Genomic DNA, 22,946 nt, shown 5'->3' on the forward strand with positions numbered 1-22,946 from the left:
AACGACATTTGAAAAAACCCGACCTGGACCCGGCTTAACGTGATGCTAAGACGTAATGCTACGACGTGATGCTACGACGTGATGCTACGGCGTGATGCTACGCTGTAATGCTACGGCGTGATGCTACGGCATGTGTTACGGCGTGATGCTACGCTGTGATGCTACGGCGTGATGCTACGGTGTGATGCTACGGTGTGATGCTACGGCATGATGCTACGGCATGATGCTACGGCGTGATGCTACAGCATGATGCTACGGCGTGATGCTACGGCATGATGCTACGGCGTGATGCTACGGCGAAATGCTACGGAGTGGTGCTACGGCATGATGCTACGGCGTGATGCTACGGGTTGAAGCTACGGCATGAAGCTACGGCATGATACTACGGCGTTTTGCTACGGCGTGATGCTACGGCGTGGAGGTTATAACGCCAGAACTATTTCTAAAAAGTATCAGGAACTGTAGAACTCAACTGCACGCGATAAGAACTCACATTTTTTTTTTGATCTGCTAAAAATGATCTGCTACGGGAAGTTGGCAGATCATTTTTTCAAATGTCGTTTTTTAAGGTAAAAACGCTAGAACTATTTCTAAAAAGTATCAGGAACTGTAGAACTCAACTGCACGCGATAAGAACTCGCATTTTTTTTTGATCTGCTAAGTTCACTAACATACTAACGGATCCAATTTATTAAATATAACAACCGACGGCAAAATTGTACGAGATTTGATTTGTAAATATCTGAACATCACTCGCTAGTCTCTCTCATAGAGATGATATTATTTTTGGATATAAAACTAACACAATATTCAAATTCTAGGAAAGCTTTACGTAATTGGAGCTATTTTTAAAACGTTATCGATGTTAATGCCTTAATAAAACAAAACAATAATAATATTATTTGATGTTGTTAAAAAATAAAATTGTTTTAAGTATACTAATTGCAAACTAAAAAAAGTATTACCTGCAAAATAAAATGACGTATTTTTAATTAAATATTTAAAAATTAATTTATTTTTTGACTCACGTTGAAATTTTAACATTAAAAACGTATATAAAATTTGATGACATAGTTATAGGAATGCATAAAATCTGTTAAATTCACTTCGCAAGTATTTTATTCAATTTAAATACTAAAATTGTTAAATCGATTTCGACATTCGACGCTCGATTTATTATAACTGTATTATATTTGTAATATGCTTTTTCAAAATAATAAAATAGCAAAAATTAAAAAGATATGCTCATTGCTCATCCAATATTTATTTTTAATAAAAAACTTCAGTTAAAATGCTGTTTGCTATGCGTTGTTTACAATTAAAACTCAAGCAGTTATAACTTTAATGATCACTCTGAAGTTGTCAACACTTGGCTTTAGAGTGAAGTGAACAAACTAACGAAACATGATTAATAGGCGTATTAATTACGTGTATTTGTGAAACGAAATGATAATCTGTTGTTTGTATTTGAATTTATTTCGCGAGAGTTTTAAAGTTTTTGATATCAATGACCTAAGTACTTATAAGATGTAAGATATTTAGGTATCATCAATACTTATTGGTTCCAAGAAGTTTTAATTATAAATTGCACATAAATTGCATTGCAGATGCTTATGAGGTTCATTAATTATTAATAGATAATCATTGAAATATGTATTACTCTATGTGCAGATATGTGAAGTGAAATAAAAATATGATACGGGAAATGGTAAAACATGGGTAAAACTATGTTATGACTATTCAAAAGAGCTTTTAGAAGTCTTATTAAATTTATAAATGTTTTTGAGTAAATACCCTCTACGTCCAAGTGAATCCCCCGCAGTAAAACCACTGAGCGTCCAAATCGTGGGTCCGGGCGGGCCGCTGTCCGCGGACCGCAGCTACGAGCTGCGCTGTGTGAGCGCGGGGTCCAGACCGCCCGCTGTGGTCACGTGGTGGAAGGGGGACAAACCCGTTAAGAAGAATGTTAACAATGTAAGTGGAATTATAATGTGCTTGTGTTCTTACGTGTTGGGTTATTTTAAGCTATTGCATAGCTTCTATCGCGGGGCTTGAGCGCGGGGACCGAATCGAGAAATTCCGTAACGAAAAAACCTCACGCTCCCCACTCCGACGGGCACGGAGGTGTGGCTTGAAGGCATAGCATGCAATAGCTTTACCGCGGCAGTCCCCGAGTGCCACACGTCTTTTTTACGTGTTGTTATATTATCCCGCTCATGTATTGCTTATCCCTTTCCTTTCTTGTTATGTCAGCATTTGTCTAATGAAATATCTATCCAGTTCAGACTTCAGTCCACTCCCAATTCTCATGCAGTACGGTTGGCGGAAAATTTATAATTAAATTGTAATTTATTGTTATACGTTAATTTTCTCGAATAAATATTTTTTTACATCGCGATTTTCAATATCTCGTATAATGGCATACGTATTAGTCTGAGTTGGAGTCTATGTAAAAGTGTGCGTGCGCACATGTTTGTGTGTTTTTAGTTTTTCTTTATTCTAATAATGAAACTTCCTGATGCATTTGCTCAAAATTTTTCAAAGAATTGTTATGATTAGCACATTACCATTTTATTTAGGTTTCAATTAAGCGTTTCATTTTCATATTTCAACAACGTTATAATATTCTTATCGTTTTAATTCAAAGAGGCGAGCTACATTAAACAAGACACTACATTAAACCACACATTAAACGTTACAATAAACAAATAAAGGATTTCTTTAGGGCTGATTTTTCAATCCTTGGTTAAAACTTATTCGTCGAATAATGTATAAAACTACCATTTTAAAAACGTATTCTAATTGCCCGTATTTGATATTTTAATATTATCGTGTAATACTTTATTGGACGGATAAGTTTTAACCAAGCATTGAAAAATCGGCCCTTAGTAAACATAATATTAGAAACCACCTTCGTAATCGAGTCACAAGATTGACAGTTACGTGATATAAGTCTTGTGAATGAGAAACATCCACTCATCCATCATCCACTGACTGGGTTCTTGCTAGAGTTTAATAATTTCTTATAATATTGCTTGTAAAACATATTTTTAACAACTTACAGGTAGTTAAATTTCCTACCTATACAAATTTATATTGAAAACAGATATTTTAGTCCTTCAAAAACGTATTTTATTGAAATGAGAACACATTTAAAAATATTATTTTACATAATAATATATCGTATGATTTAAATATCGGTCATTACAATGAATACTTAAAAAGGCATGCGATGAGTTACGCGCGATTAACTGCAGAAATGACTTTGTATTTTTACCGCTTTAATGGAAAACTTGAAGCGGGTAATCGAAGCCGCCTGTACATCAAAGTTATCGAAAATAATTCTGAAATAATATTATTTAACAGCGCCTTTGCTGTTTAATTATGGTTGAAATTTTCGATAATTAACAGGTATGGTTGGGTAAACTTTTTTGTGGGCGCGGCATATTTATTTATTATTCAGCGTCTTGTTTACAAACTTTTTATCGTTTAAGCTTTTTTAGTCAAATAATTAATTAGAGACTGAGCTTAATACGAGCCTATGTTACACGGTAAAGATTTTGTTTTCAAATTAATCGATAGAGTATTATTTAGATACCTATTGCTAAAATAAAAAAATGCCTGCTTAGCTACCTGTAGAGTTTAGAATAGATACAGTTTTACAAACATGAATTTCAATATAAAAGAGTACATTTTAAAAATCCACCTATATTTCAAATTGCGCATTCGACCATCACGCAAAAATGCTTAACTATAGCGGGCAGCTAAACAAGATGTAAAAGGAAAAATAGTCCACTAAAAGCTTCGTATCTACCGCAGACAAATACAGTTTGTGTTGATAGTATATCCTGGAATTCAATTAAGAAATCAATAGTGTTTGAATTTGCTTCAATGGTTTAAAAATGGATAGCGTTCGCGCTGTATGTTTGTTTGTACCGGTGCCGCTCAATATCGACTTGTGCGTAAATAAAAGTAAAAAGCTTTGGAAAGTTCGTTTTGCGTTTGACAGTAAAGGGACTTTCTTTGTTTTCGTTCGAAAATAATTACAATGGACAGCAGTGAAATTGTCTTGTACCTAATCGGACTTTTGTAGTTTGTCTCTGGAAATCTGTGCCGTATTACGAACATGGTTTTCCGATTATTTGTTACATTGCAAGCTTACTAAGATATTAATTAAGAATTATACTTATGATGTTCATCTAAAATCTCATCGAGTATCACCATCACCACAAAAATAAACGGGACTATTTTTATAGTTACCCCATAAAGAATTCATTTTTCTTCATACTATTTTTTCAAAGAGGTACCGTGACATCCACACCTGGTAAATTCACCCTTCAATTTAAAGCGACTGAAATTAAAATTGTCAGACAAATTTAGGTGGCACAGCTAAACTGGTTAGTTCCTCTAATGTATTAATTTGTTTGCTTTTGAGATTTCAAACTGCAGCTTACGCGAGCGCTCATATACAAATTCGAGAAAAATATATTCGAAGCAGTGTGTTTGAACATGTCCCCTAATTTCCGGGAACAAAAAGGATATAAGTTGAACTATAAACTCCTGTATTTGAAGCGAAATTGGTCCAAATTGCGCCAAAAACTGACGTGAACGACTGAACGAGGTTTTAAAATTAGCGTCGAGTGAAATTTACGTTCAAATATTTCAAGTATCAAAACGACCCACATTTTAGTTCAGTTTTTAGAATATTATGCACCAGTTCACTGAAAAATTTAATAATATCAAGTTCTAGTACATTTTTATTGGCTTGTTTTAGTTTTACAGACTGTAAAAAAGTTTGCGCCAATGAGATGAATTCGATCTCCTATATTCATGTTTCATGCTATCCTTTATTTATTATTAGTTGGTAATTAGTTCTTTATGCATACGATATTATTATGTTGTTTATTCTGCAAATATTGAGCTTTACAAATAAGGCTTCGAATTTCTGAGAGATTTATCTATTTTCCTCATCAATTTTGATTATAATCAAATAATTAATCTCTGTCTACTAAAAACTTAGAAGGCTGAACCTACTTTATACCGTGGGTTTTCTAGCAAAGTACTTAATAAAACGTGTACTATATTATAATCTATTTGTCTCTCTTGAGGTCAAGGTTAATTGATTTTCGATGTATCTGTCCATTAATTCTTTACGTAAAGAGAAGTATTATTACATATTCTTTGGTTTATTATTTCTTGTAGCGTTGATATAAGTAATAAGTATCCATGATTGAATATTCATTATTAAGGTTGAGTTTGAGTATTTGGGATATATTTTCATAATCAATCTTCAATATATCAAATACAGATCTGTATGTCATGATTTATAACATTATATCGTTACATTGTACCCGAGATGTATCAATTTTAATACGACACTCATTTTAAACAAATCTAGGAACAAACTAAAATTTATTACGTTATAAATAAAAATCCATTGGAAATGTACACCAGAGTAACATGGATACTTTTCATGGTACCTATGGTCATTGCCATTTAACAGCAATTAATATCATAACAATACAATATACAATATTGTGTCCTGTCTATCCTTTTTCTACGTTATTGATAAAATTAAAAAAAATATATTTTTCTATAATATCAAACATTGTCTACAGTTTTCCGACAGCAACTCCACAACCAGTATGGTGCAGTTCGTTCCCGAAGCGCGGGATAATGGCGCTGAACTGAGCTGTCGCGCGGAGAACCCGCGGCTTTCTGATGCTGTGCTCGAAGATACGTGGAAGATGGATGTGCATTGTGAGTTATACATATATAGTGTTAATATTTACCATAAGAAACATATTTTCATTTCATTTCAATAAGAAACGCACACACGCACACATAATATATTGCTTTTTGTTAGAATACTAGACACTAGTATATTTTATGTGGATGATGATGAAGATTTGAGGAAGAAAACGAAAATTTAAGTGAAAATCTTTATTTCAATTTAAAAAAATAATACATTAGTTTATTAATACAGTTGGAATTCAATCATACAGGCAAAATTGCTATAGCTTATTTCCCATAATATACTTTTAACAACTAGCTGAAAATCTGTGTCCAGAAGGCGGTGGTTTTAGGCTCAATTATCAACAACCGGTTTATGTGTCAAAAATAATTGTAAAAAAATTAATAATATCCGCATGAAAAGAGCATAATTTATATCGGTCTGAGGCCTCAAATGAAGACAATATCCGAAGTCTATAGGGTCGTTGCCCTACATAAAGGCCTGGGAAAATAACATTTAACTAGTCTATATTTCAAGGCATTGTGAACGAAATTGACATGTAATGTAATATTATTTTCGCAACAAATATATAAATATCAAAGAGTTTGCTACACGTGGAAGCTTAAGCTTGATGATTTTCTGTATATTCGCGGTTACCAGAGTGCGCGATTATGAGAAATTATATTTATTCAGAGTACCTAATAAAAATAAAGATACAGTAATCTAACTTCCTTTTTTTTTCTTTAAATAGCTCTGGATCCGAATGATCTAGTCTGACCTGGTAGTATTACATATTTAAAATTCATAAATAAATGCATCAATTTGGTATTTCTTTTTAATTAGTCGTAGGAAGATATCGTTGTAGCTTGGAAAGTATTAAAGAAATATTATTGAGGTCGTATTAGTTATACTAAAATAATTATTGATGTTATAAATATTAATAGACAGCGATTAATTGCGCTTTTCTTTTAGTTATTTTCTTAGTCACCACTTATTAGACACTCATGCTCTATTTCACCTTTTGCAAATTATTTATAAAGTCTCCTATATACAGGGTGTAATCGTTAAGTGTGCACAAGCGATTATTCCGTAACTATTGCAGATATCAAAAAACTTTAAACTGATATCGAAAGTACTTAACCTAATGAGTAAAATGGCCATAATAAATTTTTAAAAATAAAACGAGAAATAACCAAAAATGTTACATTAAACGCTCCCATACAATTTATTTCCCATACATTTTGTATTCATAGTAGATTTTCGAAGTGACGTCCTCATTGTGCAATACAATGAGGAGGTCTATTTACAGTTTCTAAATAAACTTCCCTCCAAATTTGCGAAGTAATTAAAGCAGAAAACCAAAAAAACAAAAAAAAAGCTAAAATCTTTCATATTAAATGTATAGGTTGATCCAAAAGTAATGATAATTGGGTATTTCCTGTGCACATAAAAATATAAAATAAATGTTTTATGCTTGCTCATGTAATCACTAAGTTATCACAAAAAAATTATATCTACAGGCCACGTTTCCAAGTATTAACATTAATTTTAATGTGAACAGTGCGAGCCAGAGCCCAGAATGTTTCCCGACGAAAAGAAGAAACAACGATTCGACATTTAGAGGGTGAATTTCTAAATTTTTAATGAGATCAGGATAATTTTTTGTCACGATTTGTGACCATGGGCGTTACCTGGGTTCACCATGTTTATGCTGAAACCAAGAAACAATCAATGGCCTGGATGCGAGCTTCCAAAGTGACGGTGAAGATTTTCAAAGTGAAAATTAGTGGGATAGATTAAAGCCGTAGTTTTTTGGGACGCTGAAGAAATGTGGAATATTTTAAGAAGGTAGCCACTGGGCTACACACTACACAGGGCTCTTACTACACAGACCAAATTAAAAGATTGCGGGTAGGTTAGTAAGAAAAAGAGACATGGCAAACTTCGGTCTTGAATGTTGGTTCACCAAGACAACGCACCAGATCACAAAGCGTCAGTTGCGATGGCTGCCAATCAAAAATCGGCATTGAAAATGCTTGAACACCCACCCTGTTTGTAAGATCTAGCTCCTAGTTAATTCTATCTCTTACCTCGGCACAAGAAACACCGTCGATATAAGAAATTTTAAGACGACAGCGAAGTGATGGCCGATTTTGAGGGGTTTTTGTAGATGAAGTCAAAGTTTTTTTTTTTTCTAAGTTAAGGAAAAAAAATATCGAAGTATATTATCTAGTTAGAAGACTATCTAGAGAAATACATAATTATTTTAACTGTAATGACCTTGTTTAATATTGATTATCATTACTTTTGGATCAACCCATGTACATGGGATATTCATATCTCATACTAAATGTATGGGAGGGTTTAAAGTTAATTTTTTAGATATTTCTCGTATTATTTTTAAAAATTTATTATGGCCATTTTACTCATTAGGTTAAGTACTTTCGATATCAGTTTAAAGTTTTTTGATATCTGTAATAGTTACGGAATAATCGCCTGTGCACACTTAACGATTACACCCTGTATAGTATTAGCTTCACTATGTTGTTTATCTTTTGATCATCGTAGGTTCCTTTTTTTTCTATATATTCTATACGTTTTTATACCGCCGGGGGTCCTGGGTCAGCTAGTAACTAAGAATATCTATACAAGAATAAAATATAAGCTCAATATAACAAGCAAACCGCTATATTGAATAGTTAATACCATTACCGATATCATTTGATGAAAGCTCTCAACAAAATTGGGAGTAAATAATTGCAATATATTGAGAGGGGAGGTCGGGGGGAACTGTCCATCAACGTTGGCTCTAATCGACCAGCCGATAATTAAGGTTTGGGGGAACCTATAATGATTATAAACCGTAGGTATTTTTGGTTGGTTGGTATTTACTATTTACTTTGTGGGGAACTATTTTGGTGTGTTTGCTTTGTAGATTGTTAGTTTTAATGAGGTTTGCGTATTGTATGATGTAGTTATGAGTTAAATTTAGATACTTACATTTACATTAATTAAATGGATTGCAAATGGGTCGCTCAAGAAATATTCTTTTCTGATGTTTATAATAAAATAAGTTATTATCTACTATTACAGTAAAACTAAAATATTTGGAAATAATTCAGTCTTTGCCATGGCATTAAACAATTAAATCAACAAACTAATGCGGATTAGCATGTTATGCCCTCAGGTGAAACTGCCCAGCAGCTAGTACGAATCACATGTATATTCCCGTACATTGCCATTCAAACGCCAGCAGCATTTAGCAGCTGTCGCTCCGACGTTCTCTGACGTGCAGCTGCAGTTGTAGCATTATGCTAAATTATCCTTATTGTATTGTGTTCGTGTAATGTACTAGCAACTCGGTAGCCTCTGGAAATCTGGTTGAAATGCGATAAAAATAAAAAGCAACTATACGATAATTTTATACTAAAATCTTATAAGTTTCAGAACTATTAATTACGATTTTCTACTTTCTCAGTGTATTTTCTGCTATAATTTTTTTTCAGTTTATTATGTTTTTGTTAATTAAAAAAAGATTTTTGGATCAAATAGGCTGAACAATAAAATTGTGATAAAATCACAGATACCATTTTTTCCCTTTTAAAACGTAAACTGCTTTTTTTTATTGAAATAATTAAATGTAACTATAAACATGTTATTATAAATATGTATAATTTTTATTTTGTTTTATCTGTATAATAATTTCCCCAGATGTGCCAATCGTGAGTCTCAAGCTGGGATCGAACCTGAGTCCGGAACACATAAAGGAGGGAGACGATGTTTACTTCGAATGCAGCGCGCAAGCAAACCCGCGGCCCGATAAGTTTACTTGGTTTAAACAAGTAAGTTAATTTTTAATCATTTTAATAACTTTTTCTAAAAAGATTTTTGGCATACTTACCCAAAAGTTTATCAAATTTACCATACAAAACAAATGATCATAGTATAACATCTCTAGTTCTCTTGCACAATATTATGTAGCTGAAGGAACACTACAAATAAAATTTGCATAGCCATTTGAATGGTTACGGACTGTCTTTAGAAAAAACTTTCATTCACTTCTCAATAAATAGAAACATCTTAAATATGCAGGATTCTATGTAAATGAAGAAAAAACATATTAACAATGATCCATAATGGTTTTCAATTTCTAATAATCGAATATAATATTTAGTTTTATGCACGAACTCTCTAGAGTATTATAAATTTGGTAATGGAAGGCTTAACTAATAACACGTAACGTAATTTATGAGTAATGTTATGTATCGTGATTGCACTAAAGCTAAATTATAATAATAAAGGAAAAACTTTAATCCTGTATAAGTCAATTTAGCAATCATAATAATATGTATATATTTTCAATACAAATTTGAACCACATCGGTGTTGGGTTGAGTGGTTTATTATATTTTAATAACATTAGTTTGGATAGTGTTATATTATTATATTGAATAATATTTTGTTTTTTCCTACTTTAACCAAGTAAGGTAGGAATTTACTTAGAATAGAACCGGAAACTTTAGACAAGCCATTTACTTGTCACTTAGGGAATTAATCATGTATAAGAAACTATTCTCAGAACTGCCAAATAGATATACCTTCATAAAAATCGGTCAAGCCGTTTCCGAGAAGTATGATAACTTACACTGTCGGATAAGTACAAAAATAAACTTATGGGTTTTATTATTTGATCTAACACGTGTACCGACCACAGTTACGTTGTAATTAATACAATATTTTGGATTTAGTTTCACTCAACTACTCTTTGTGATAAACGACCCTTTATGTTATATTTTAACCCTTTAATTGATGTAACCTGTAAGTGGTTACCGGTTTATATTGCAAAGTTAAAGAGTAACGGAAGAGTGGTTATATTTTCGTATTTACGTAAAGTATATAAGAACAAATAGAATATTATTCAGAACGTAAGCAAATTAATATTAAAAATTTCTCATATCTTTCGAATATATTTCTTTTTCGATTAAGTTATAAATAACAAAAATAGGACGATACGAATATTATAATAATGTCGTGTCGTATTTTTCTTTCAACTGATAAAAAAGTTCATAACGATAATAATATATAATTACAGTTTTGTAACTTTCCGAAAAATTTTGTTAAAAAAATAAACTTTGCTTCGGAAAAATAATATTATGATAAATTTATTTTAAATAAACCTACATAATATATATTATATAAAGTCGTTATCATTGATTTAGTTTATCACAGTACTTATATTCAATTTACAGTTTGGCTAAAAGCTTTTCACACGATATGTACGTAAAAGTTGGTTCGTATGTTACTATTTATTCTAGAACCTTTTAGCAAAAGTATACCAATGTAATGAAATAATAATAATATTAAATTTCATGTTTTATAATGTGTATGATATTTTCTTCTATGATTTTTCTTGCGCTGTTTAGAATTAGAACATTATGGGTTTCTTTGATAATAACATACTTTTATTACCTTCACTTGAATGTTTGTATGTAACCGACCTTTATCTCGATTTAGACGCACTTGAAAAGGACAGATTTAATTATAACTTTGTCCCCTTATCAAGGATCAGTGACAATACAATTATTACATCAGTTTTCAGCGTGTTTTTTTTTAAACTATATTAATTAATATTTGATTTTCGATACTTTTGAATATTTTCATAATTTCCATGCTATCTCTCGCTTAAATAAATAAATTTTTAAATTATCGCTGCGTTCACACGCTTACACATATTTTCTACAAAAAAAATTTTGCTTTATGTCACTAGCAACACTCCTTATTTTCTTTTATTTCTTTCAATCGGTTTCAGTTATCCCAGAGATTAGGTACTTAAAATATTGCCAACAATCCAATCTATTTCATTTTAAGAATTAAAGCAGATAGGTTGATTGACAGAACAAACATATAAATCCCAATTCTCTGCACTTATAGTAGTATACCTACAAAAAGACTTTTTTCCTCCAGGGTACAGAACTATCTCACAACGCAAGCGGGCTAATAGTTGGGGAACAAAGACTAGTACTTCACAATGTACAGCGTACTGCAGCCGGGGACTACACGTGTGCTGCAAGTAATGAAGAGGGCAGCGCTAGTAATACTGTCAGCTTGCAGGTTGCGTGTGAGTGCTAGAGGTCTATAGTTTAGTATTGAGTCAGTGATATTTCGTTAGTGATTATGTTAGTGGGGAAAAATATCAGGGTTGGGATAGTTGGAACAGACGTTGGTGCATTATAATGTACAACGTAGTGCTGATGGGGTTTACATTTGCATAACAACGCATAGACATCAGAATCAGCATCTGAATTGAAAGTAAAACTAATCTGAACCTTAATCAAAATTCGAACCAGAATGCCTATTCAGCAAGTCTAACACACCCGTAGCAAGCACATTAACTATTCCTGTGTTAGTGGTACGTACTCTAAAAATAATTCACAAATATTCCACCCAGATCCCCCCTCCTGCAAGTCGCCAAACCACACATATGGAGCAGTTCTCAATGATGTAGTGGAACTAAGTTGTGTTGTGGACGGCAGCCCGGCACCAGCTCGGTTTGTGTGGATACTTAATGGTACAGGGGGGAGAGAGATAGATCCTAGGTGAGTATGTAGCGTTATTTTTTTTAACAATTTATTGATAGATACAAATTGCTCCAAAACCAGGAAACAATACGAAAAGACACAGACAATAATACAAAAACGTACAAAAGCGCGGCTTTATCGTTGAACAGCGATCTCTTCTAGGCAAACTTCGTTGGGTACACTAATGTTAAAAGTAATAAAGTTTGATTGATTGATTTGTGGAATGGTTGATTGTTGATTGTGAAATTGGTTGATTGTGGGATTGTTTGTAGGATGTAAAGTGGTAGTGCTAGATGTAAATTTAATTTTCTTGAAATAAATTCAGTAATTCAACAAGTTACATGGTATTATAAAAATGTTTCATTACTTATTTTGATAATTGAAAATTGTAAAGTTAATAAATGAGCAACGGTAATAGTCAAAAATTAATCTTATTACATTTTTTATAATATTTAACAAGAAACGGGAATGTATTCGACCAAATTTAATACTTTTGGTCATAAATTTTTGATAAAACCCTGTTATTGGATAAAAATTCGCAGAATTTATCAGCATTGAATCAGATATAGGACGTTAATTTTATAATTGAATGAATGGTACATATTAATTACGTCATGGAAAATATTTTTTATTGGTAACTACAGGTATATTGACGCGTTTTGGTAGTACATATTTGATATTGACCTACTTTAGTTTGTATTTCGGTGAAAATACAATAATTTTATGATTTTATCTTATTAAATTGGGTTTAAACCGACTTCAAAAAATACGAGGACGTTTTCAGCTTGATTTTATTTTTTTAAGGCTTCACCTCAAAACTTTTAACTTAGTGAACCTAGTTAACAAAACAATAATTATAAGTACCTAATTACTATTGTTTTTATTATTGTTTTATGTTCCCGATTGAATTTTGTCTAGTTCTAACAATTTGAAGACGCTTTATTTTTTGCATAATATAATAATAGTTATAACTTTAACTATATTTCCCATAGCCTCTCCCAGCAATCTGGTCACACATCGACACTCCGCTACACGCCGCGATCTGCGACCGACTTCGGGTCTATCGGTTGCCTAGCAACCAACGCGGCCGGTGTGCAGAGTGAACCCTGCTGGTTTAGTGTTGTGGCTGCTAGTGAGTAATCTTTATAATATATTGCCTACTACTATTATTTTTACTTAAATTTTCGAAACCACTAAAATCCTTAGTAATATAATGCGATTTAATTACTAATATTATCCAAATTCAAATATTTTTTTTCTCTTATCCTTAGTTTTACTAATATTTTCCTAACTAATATTTTACTTAGTAACACTATGCGAAAGTGTATCCTTTGTTTGTCCTTTCACATATCGAGATTTAAGTTCGTTGTATTATAATTTTCCGTGACACTAATATATGTAGATACCATATTTTTATGTATATGTATGGTGTATCTATATACTATTCTGGCAATCAATATCTTTTATTTTTAATTACCTGTCTCTTCAGAAATCTCACTTAAAAGGTTCAGTTGAATCTTACATACATACCTATTTAGTTTGAAATTACCTACTTAACTGTTTATAATATTTTCGATCCTCCTATTGTTACAAAGATTAGGTCAGTATTCAAAAAAACATATTCTCCACCAAAAAATAATTCCAACGAGAAACGAAAAATAAAGTACAAATAGTTTCCGCTAGCTGTGTCCCGCCTCATTGCCGGCGACCATTTGTCTGACCGCTACACTACATTTTTCACATAAAATAAATATTCACAGAAATTGTAAAGGAATATTCTATTGGTTTTGGTCGAATGAAAAGATATTCAAAGAGATGCATGTTAGATAGGTTTTACCTTGTTTTTACGGTAGAATGCATAATGAAATTTTATTTTGAAAGCTAATCTTATTTGGCATACGTAGGATGACTGACAGTTTTTTGTTTTATATTTTTCGATCAACGTAGAGCTAAGGGCGGCCGTACACGTTCCGCTTCAAGCAGTTGAGACCGACGCGGACGGCTTGAAGCCGCGACAGCACGGTGAACTTATTAGTAATCTGTGGTATAATAATTATAAATATGATCGCTCCCACACTGATCTCAAATCGTCAAACTTCATTTTCCCCCCAAACAACGTATTTTGCTGATGACCTCTAAAATTAACTCATTGAATTATCTGAATGACAACTTAACAGTACAAAAGTTTGTTTACGTACATAGCAGAAACGGAGCGCATCGCTTGAATTCAAAAACATAACTATAATATTCGAAAACATTATCATCCCAATAGATTCTCATCGAAGTTTCTGTATAAATTACTATCATTTTCCAATAACAGTTCTGGCATACATCAACTGAGGTAAAGTTTCTTACTGAATTCCCTCGAATTCTCAGCCAACTTCTCGACTGCGGTAAATTATTCAAAAATTACAATTCAAATGCTTTCCAAAAGAGTTGGATAGCGGAGATGCTACTTATTATAAAAGTTTCTAGATGGTCCAAATTGCGAGATAGTTTTCACTCTCAAATTCCAAGTTTCGCTTCTATTTAGTTAATTTTACGCTGTTGCAGTAAACAGAATTGTATATAAGCGATATTTAAATGTTTTATGACGCGTTATTTATGATAAACCATTTTGTTTAAGCTTTCGATTGAAAATATGAAATATTCAATAAACATTTTATGCTTATTTTATCGTTTGTGCCTTAATGTAACACCCACATACTGTTTTTGCGAATAAACGATGTGACTTAATGTTCCGATTAAATATGAATAAAATAAGTGGGATATTTACATTTTAATGCTTTTGACATAAGCAGTAACTTACAAAGAATAAAACAAAATATTATGTAAATTGAAACAAATAATTGTAGTTATAACAATGTGAGCAGCGCGACAGCTGAAGCGGGGCAGAAACATATTCCTTCACATGATAAGCGCACTCTTGTAAGATCAGAGTGGCACATTTATTTCAAAATTTCCATTGTCGATCCTGATTTCGACAGTATGTAAAAGATTTTTTCATAATTAAAAATAAAAAAATTATATATTTTTATATTTATTTGCGTTCGCAACGTCGTCTCATCGCTCGCACGGTGGCCACGCCTATACTTTGAAATTTAGACATTGCCATAGTCGTTCAACTGCCGCGTAGCTGCATTTAAAGTCATGTCTTAAAAAAATCACTGCGTTTTTTTGGACTTGAATAATTGTCTCCACATTAAACCTGTATCCCCTAAGGTGTCCCCGAGCCGCTCCACAACTGCTCCGTGCTGAACCAGAGCGCGGAGGGTCTGGCGGTGCGCTGCGGCGCGGGAGGGGACACCGGGCTGCTGCAGACCTTCCACCTGGAGGTGCTGGACCTGCACACGCTCACTGTGAGTATGGGGGTGGGGATTTCGGAAGGAACTTTATCTTTCCCCAAGGTTCGCTGCACAACGCTCCTAAGCTCTAACAAGAGCTTAGGAGCGTTGTTAGTATGGGAATGATGGTTACATTTGGACACACGGTATTGAGAACTTGATAAGTCAAATTTATGGATTTATATCTTATGATTTTTTTTATTAGGTATATTTTAACTGGACATTTAAGTCCAGTAAAAATGTAAAAACGTTGTGAATAGTTAACAACGGGGTTAGATTTACAAATTCATATTTTATTTTGCACTAGCGGTCCGCCCCGGCTTCGCCCGTGGTACATATTTACGTTTTCTCTACATAAAAACCATCCTCGTACTTCAAGAAATATAATAAAAAAAGAATTATCGAATTAGGTTCAGCCGTTCTCGAGTTATGCGCTTACCAACACATTTTGCGATTCATTTTTATATATAAGAAGACTAGCGGTCCGCCCCGGCTTCGCCCGTGGTACATGTTTACGTTTTCTCTACATAAGAACCATCCTCGTACTTCCAGGAATATAATAAAAAAAGAATTATCGAAATCGGTTCAGCCGTTCTCGAGTTATGCGCTTACCAACACATTTTGCGATTCATTTTTATATATAAGACTAGCGGTCCGCCCTGGCTTCGCCCGTGGTACATATTTACGTTTTCTCTACATAAAAACCATCCTCGTACTTCAAGGAATATAATAAAAAAAGAATTATCGAAATCGGTTCAGCCGTTCTCGAGTTATGCGCTTACCAACACATTTTGCGATTCATTTTTATATATAAGACTAGCGGTCCGCCCCGGCTTCGCCCGTGGTACATATTTACGTTTTCTCTACGTAAAAACCATCCTCGTACTTCAAGGAATATAATAAAAAAAGAATTATCGAAATCGGTTCAGCCGTTCTCGAGTTATGCGCTTACCAACACATTTTGCGATTCATTTTTATATATAAGATTGTGGTCAAGTTTATAAAAAATAAATTGGCACCATGGATATTATCTGTATTTACAGTGAGCCTAACAATATTTAAAATACGGTTTGTTTAAAATGCCCGTAACAATTTTTGCTGTGGTGGGTACGTATTTCCTGTATAAAATTTTCGACTACGACAATTTAATAACAAACATTCCCCCAGGTACAAGCGAACATAACATCAAACACGCCGACATTCACAGTGTCCAACTTATCCACTTCTGGGGGCCTCTTACTGCGGGTGTACGCGGCGAACGGTGCGGGGCGCGGGGAAGTGCTGTCGCTGTATAGTGTGGTGTCGCCTGATAGATATACTGGTGAGTTTTGGTAACCGACTTTATGAAAATGAGGGTAAGAAGTTTCACTTTAAAAATGAGGTTTTTTACGAGTATTTTTTTTATTTGTTACTTTAGAAGTTTCGACTGTGTGAACCGATTTTGATGATTATTTTTTATTTGATATCTTTGTTATAGGTATGTTAATTGTTAATCAACTTCATAAACAGATTTTTCTCCAAACAAGTTCTCGATTTGACAGATTTTTGTTTCTTCCGAAGTTTCGACTGGGTGAACCGATTTATATTATGTACCTCTGTGGACTTTTCAAGGACGCATTACCTATTTGATAGTTTTTGCCGTAAATTTCCATTTTTTTCGGTATTTTAACTTAGTAAATATTAGCTTAATAAAACATATTCATCTCTGAAACCGTCCACTGATAGTTTAATTAATATTATACATCAATAATATTATATCACTGATGACAGTCACAAATGAAATGCTTACTGGAAAATTATAGCTCTCCTGTGACCATTTAAGCAATAATCTACTATATCTCATCTACTATCACTAGCTAGTAGTGAATTATGTATTGGCCAAATCAATATGCCAATATTATTTTCTCGTCCATCATTCGATGGACCGCGTTCATCTAACAAAACTTGAATGTTTGTCAATTTGATGAATCAAACCACTTTTTGATCTATTTAACCGTAACCACCGGCGCATAATCACAAGTTTTTGTACAAAATGCAAAACCGTATATTACGGATAACCGAACCGTAATTTATGACATGCGATAATAGCTCGTCGGTTTCATAACGCGACCACGTAATGGTGTGGTTACATTCATGGATCACACGACGAGTGATTATTGATTAAATATACCTCAATTTCCTCTTAACTTATCTATTAATAGTGAACGATCGCGACTTTGTCCGTGTTTAATTTTTAAAAGTACAAACCCTAAAGTTTGGGGCAACCCTATCGTTTTCCTGAAACAATGAGGTATACATTGAAATCACCCCCGCCAGAGTTTTTTTTAACATAGTAATAATAATGTTGTCACAAAAATCTCGAAGTTATTCCCTTTCCTTAAGTTGTGGTACTGAAATTAAGTCATTCATATATTTTACAATTAGTTTAATCTGTAATCAATTTCTAACTAAAAATTTTCTAACAATGATTAGAACAGTTTAAAGCTATTTCCTGTTTATTAAGACGTTTCGCGCAAATGACTGTTCACTACAGGTAAATTAGCTTGGAGAAATTTTTGCGTTTGTAGTAGTGTATGGTCAGCAAATAAAATAAAACAACATTTTATTTTTAGTTTTTATTTTATACAGGGTTACTTGTAAAACACCAGCAACCTCGCAGGACAAGATAGCTAACATCATAAGTAACAACATTTGTTCTACGACTTTTGGCATAACGCAATAAATTATTTTTAAATGATTTTTTAAACTTTTATTGTACTCTCCTTACATTTGTAAGTCTATGTTCTATTAATTATCGGATGGACGACGCGACGCCCCCTTCCCCCTCTCGTTCGCTTTTTGTTTACGTAATTTTTGGGAGGCGTAGAGTTTATAATATTCAGACGGAAAATTAAATGAATATTTATTTTTGTATGAAAATAAAATCTAACAAATTATCAAAAGTCGAAATGTTGTTACTTATGATGTTAGCTACCTTGTCCTGCGAGGTTGCCGGTGTTTTACAAGTAACCCTGTATATATAAGGGATTTTAAATTAAACTATATGTGTTTCTCCTCTGAAAAAGATGAGACTTTATTTTAATATTTGCACATTTAACATACATATAACTTTTACATTAACAATGTTACTAAAATGAAAAATTTACTAACCTGAAAAAGAAACGACATTTAAAGTTTAATTCTTTAGTTTGAGAAGTCAAAGGCTTGCCTCGACCATGTTTTAACACTGGAGCCATATTGAATTAACAATTCAAACTCAAACTCAAACATTTATTTATTCAATTAGACTTCTTCTAGAAGCACTTTTGAAACGTCATTAAGTACATGTTTTAACATTTACCACCGATTCGGAAAGCAGTATCTACGGAGAAGAATCGGCAAGAAACTCCATAGTTGCTCTTTTTAATCATGTCAGATTTACAATTTTACAAATTACATATGTAATATCATAATATATTATCATAATATACCAAAGAACTGTCCTGTGGTTTTTACGCGACAACCCTCCATGGGTTTTTATCTTCCATATATTCCTTAATACTGTAATAGGCTCTCTTGACAAGTACATTTTTTATATAAGATTTAAATTTAGAACTACTAAACTCTTTAATATTATGAGGAATTCTGTTGTAAAAGCGTATACCTTGGCCCATAAATGAATTTTTAACTTTAGCTAGCCGGAATAATGGCATTTCAATTTTATTTCTGTTTCTTGTGTCATAACAATGTCTATCTCCTACTTTTGTGTGTAAGTAAGCGTTATTATGTACATATAAAATATTATTAAATATATACTGCGACGGTACAGTAAGGATACCAGTATTCTTAAAGAGATCTCTTAGTGAGTCTCGAGCACGCAAATTATATACAGAGCGTATGGCTCTTTTCTGTAATATAAATATAGTTTCTATATCTGCAGCCCTGCCCCATAGCAGAATTCCATAGGACATTATGCTATGAAAGTAGCTAAAGTAAACCAATCTAGCCGTTGCTTCATCGGTGAGATGCCTTATTCTTCTAACTGCATATGCAGCTGAGCTGAGCTTAGCAGCGGTGGTGGTAACATGGGCCCCCCATTGAAGCTTCTCATCTAATGTCAAACCAAGAAAAACAGTCGATTCCACAGGGTATAATACCTCCCCGTTTAAAATAATATTCCTTTTCACCTTTTTTACATTTGGGAGGATAAATTCTACACAATTTGTTTTTTTTGTATTTAATAGTAAATTATTAGCATTAAACCAATTGGATATGCGTAAAAGAGCAGAGTTTACTTCGTCAACATTTGTGTCATGTCTATCCACATTAAAAATTAATGAGGTGTCATCTGCAAACAGTACTATTTCACACATATCCTGCAAATAATAAGGTAGGTCATTAATATACACTAAGAACAAAAACGGTCCTAAGATAGATCCCTGCGGAACACCTATATCAATCGGCGCACCGCGAGATTTCTCTCCATTAACGACAACGGTTTGTACCCTGTTCTGAAGATATGAAGCTATGAGATCCTGAGCTAAACCTTTGATACCATAAAAATTTAGTTTCCGTAATAGAGTGGAATGTTCTACACAGTCGAAAGCCTTAGAAAGGTCGCAGAATATCCCCAAAGCATTCTTTGAATTTTCCCATGCTTTGTATATATGTGATAAAAGAGCTACTCCAGCATCAGTGGTAGAGCGCCCCTTTGTGAAACCATACTGTTTGGCGTGCAGTAAACCATTTGATGCAAAATGACTATTTAATTGGTTTAAAATTAGTTTCTCGAAGACTTTGCTCAAAGTTGGTAATATGGAAATTGGCCTATAGTTATTACTGTCTTCTTGGTCACCACTTTTAAATAAAGGAATAACTTTGCTAAACTTTAGTAAATCAGGGAATATACCACAGTCGCAACACTGATTAAATATAAACGCTAGTTGATTGGCAATGTTTTCTATGATATTATTTACTAAATTTACAGACATACCCCAGAGATCACATGTTTTTTTTAAATTTAATGTTTTAAAAGTTTTAACAATTTCATCAGCAGTCACGTGTCGCAATTCAAATAATTTGTTACACTCAGCAACGTGATCCCTCAATAAAGACTCTGCAAGCGCTGAAGACGAATTTAAATTCTTAGTTAAACTAGCAGGGACACTACTAAAGAAATCTTCAAAAGCAAGCGCAACATCAGCACTTTTGTCAATGACCCTACCAGAGTTGACAAGTTTTATGGTACTATCGTTTGATCGGATTTTGCCCAATTCACCATTAATAATTGTCCAAACCGTTTTAACTTTATTGTCAGAGTTGCGTATTTTGTCTCTGATATACAAACTCTTGGCAGTGAAACAAACTTTTTTAAATGTTTTTGAATAATTTCTAACATAACTAAGAAATGGCAAGTCTTTGTTATATTGTTTCATACCATATAACTCGTAAAGAACGTTCCTGCATCTGTGTATACTAGGAGTTGCCCATTGGCTGAATGGTAAATCCTTGGTAATAGTTAAAGATTTAATTTTAAATATTTTTTCATATTCACTATGAATGAACTTAAAAAGATTTGTAAACATTTCACAAGGATTTTTATGAAAGGATTGATTATTCAGGTCAGGTAGTTTATTATCAATATTATTTCTAAATGTATGAATGCCTTTTCTAGTTATAGGCCTAACATTAATTCTTTTAAATGTAGGTATGCAATCCCATTCAAAAACTACTTTCTGGCCACAGTGATCCGAAGTTAGCGTGTTGAGAATATATTTTTCTAAACATTTGCAATCACAGTATATATTATCAATACAAGTTGCAGAAGTAGGTGTTATTCGTGTGGGCTCATCAAAAAGTTTATACAGATTAAATGAATGAAACAAATTAACTATTCGTGTTGCCGTTTGTGTGTGTGAAAGTAAATCAATATTAAAATCACCACATACTATTACCTTCTTTTTACTCCTGCCTAAACGCTTTAATATTTCTTCCATGACTGTCTCAAACAAATTATAGTCACTGGAAGGAGGTCTGTATACGCAAACAATAATGTAACGCTCAAGCTCAACACAGGACAGTTCAATGGTGCGTTCTACAGAAAGGCTAACAATGTCAGTTCGTTCCTTGCATTTTAAACTATTGTGTACAAAAATAAGAGAACCTCCATGAATAGCATTTGTCCTAAAGTATATACTTTTTAATTTATAATTATCAATATTTATTAACAACTGACATTGTTTAAGCCAATGTTCTGTTACACAAAATATTTTAATTCTATTATGATTTAAAAATAATTCTATTTCTAATAATTTGCTAGCCAAGCCTTGAATATTTTGATGTACAATGGAAAAAGGCTGCTTAGCTGTTGTCTTACATACTAGTTTAAATCTAGCTTAGGGCTAGTTTGTCTATCAACACTTAACCTAGGTTGATGTATATAATTACTACTACATAAAATTATAGTAGATCGATGGTCTGCTACTGAACATGTATCAGACTGGTTAATAATTTTATATGCTATTAACATAGCAAGTTCTCTCTTATATCTAGATGGCAGATACACTGTATTCTTTGTCAAACAAAAAGATTTTATACAAGAATTTATGTCAAAATATATAAATGCATCACTATGATGATTTGTTAAATTATATAATTTTAAATTGATATTATAGATAAATTTGTTTTGATTTTGTGTCAAACCAGGCAAATATGGCAATGTACACAACATAAATTTGCATTTTGTCTCACTACTAATTTTCAACATTTTTTGAAATCCTATATCAATGTCATGTTTTTTTAAATTAAAACTATCTCCGTATAATATAATAACAATACTATTTTCCTTAAAACTAAAATTATCTAACGAATTCATGATATATGTAAATGAACCATTAGGAGTGCAAAAATTGGTTACTTTATGCCCTAAGTTGTTAAGCAAAGCGCCAAATCCCTGACCTATATTATCTGACAACACAACAATTTCCTGCATGGAAAGATGTTTTGTTTTACTAGATGAAATTGCTGTCGTTGGTTGGATACTATGCATGTCAGTGCAGTCAATGGTCTTATGGGGCGACGGTTGCTCATTGTCACTTATGGAACACTGACATACATAATTATTGGTCATAGACTCGAAGCGATCCATATTTTCATTGCTTAACTTTATTAAGTAATCTGCCTCTTTTATGTGTTCAGTAATTTGTAACTGGGCAGCAGAATATATAAAGTTACAACACTTACACACAAATAAAACACTAGTTATGGCCCTGCCTTCATACAAAACTGCTGAATACGCCGTTCGCACGGGAAT

General features: G+C 32.9%; 1 protein-coding gene across 2 annotated transcripts in view; it reads left to right on the plus strand.

Annotated features, from left to right (window-relative positions):
- Nucleotides 1–22,946, plus strand: part of LOC149480209 (adhesion molecule nephrin-like) — an 84,714-nt gene that overhangs the window by 50,752 nt on the left and 11,016 nt on the right. For both annotated transcript variants that reach the window (XM_089706956.1, XM_089706957.1), the window contains exons 6-13: nt 1,823–1,974; nt 5,619–5,760; nt 9,446–9,576; nt 11,698–11,851; nt 12,182–12,329; nt 13,304–13,443; nt 15,534–15,670; nt 16,823–16,976. In XM_089706956.1, coding sequence (XP_089563082.1) covers nt 1,823–1,974; nt 5,619–5,760; nt 9,446–9,576; nt 11,698–11,851; nt 12,182–12,329; nt 13,304–13,443; nt 15,534–15,670; nt 16,823–16,976 — 1,158 coding nt within the window. The remainder of the gene's footprint in view (nt 1–1,822; nt 1,975–5,618; nt 5,761–9,445; nt 9,577–11,697; nt 11,852–12,181; nt 12,330–13,303; nt 13,444–15,533; nt 15,671–16,822; nt 16,977–22,946) is intronic.

Source organism: Colias philodice, chromosome 18, assembly GCF_061535455.1.
Source record: "Colias philodice isolate Cphi_HAF_F1 chromosome 18, ilColPhil1 Martin Lab GWU primary, whole genome shotgun sequence".
Classification (NCBI taxonomy): domain Eukaryota; kingdom Metazoa; phylum Arthropoda; class Insecta; order Lepidoptera; family Pieridae; genus Colias; species Colias philodice.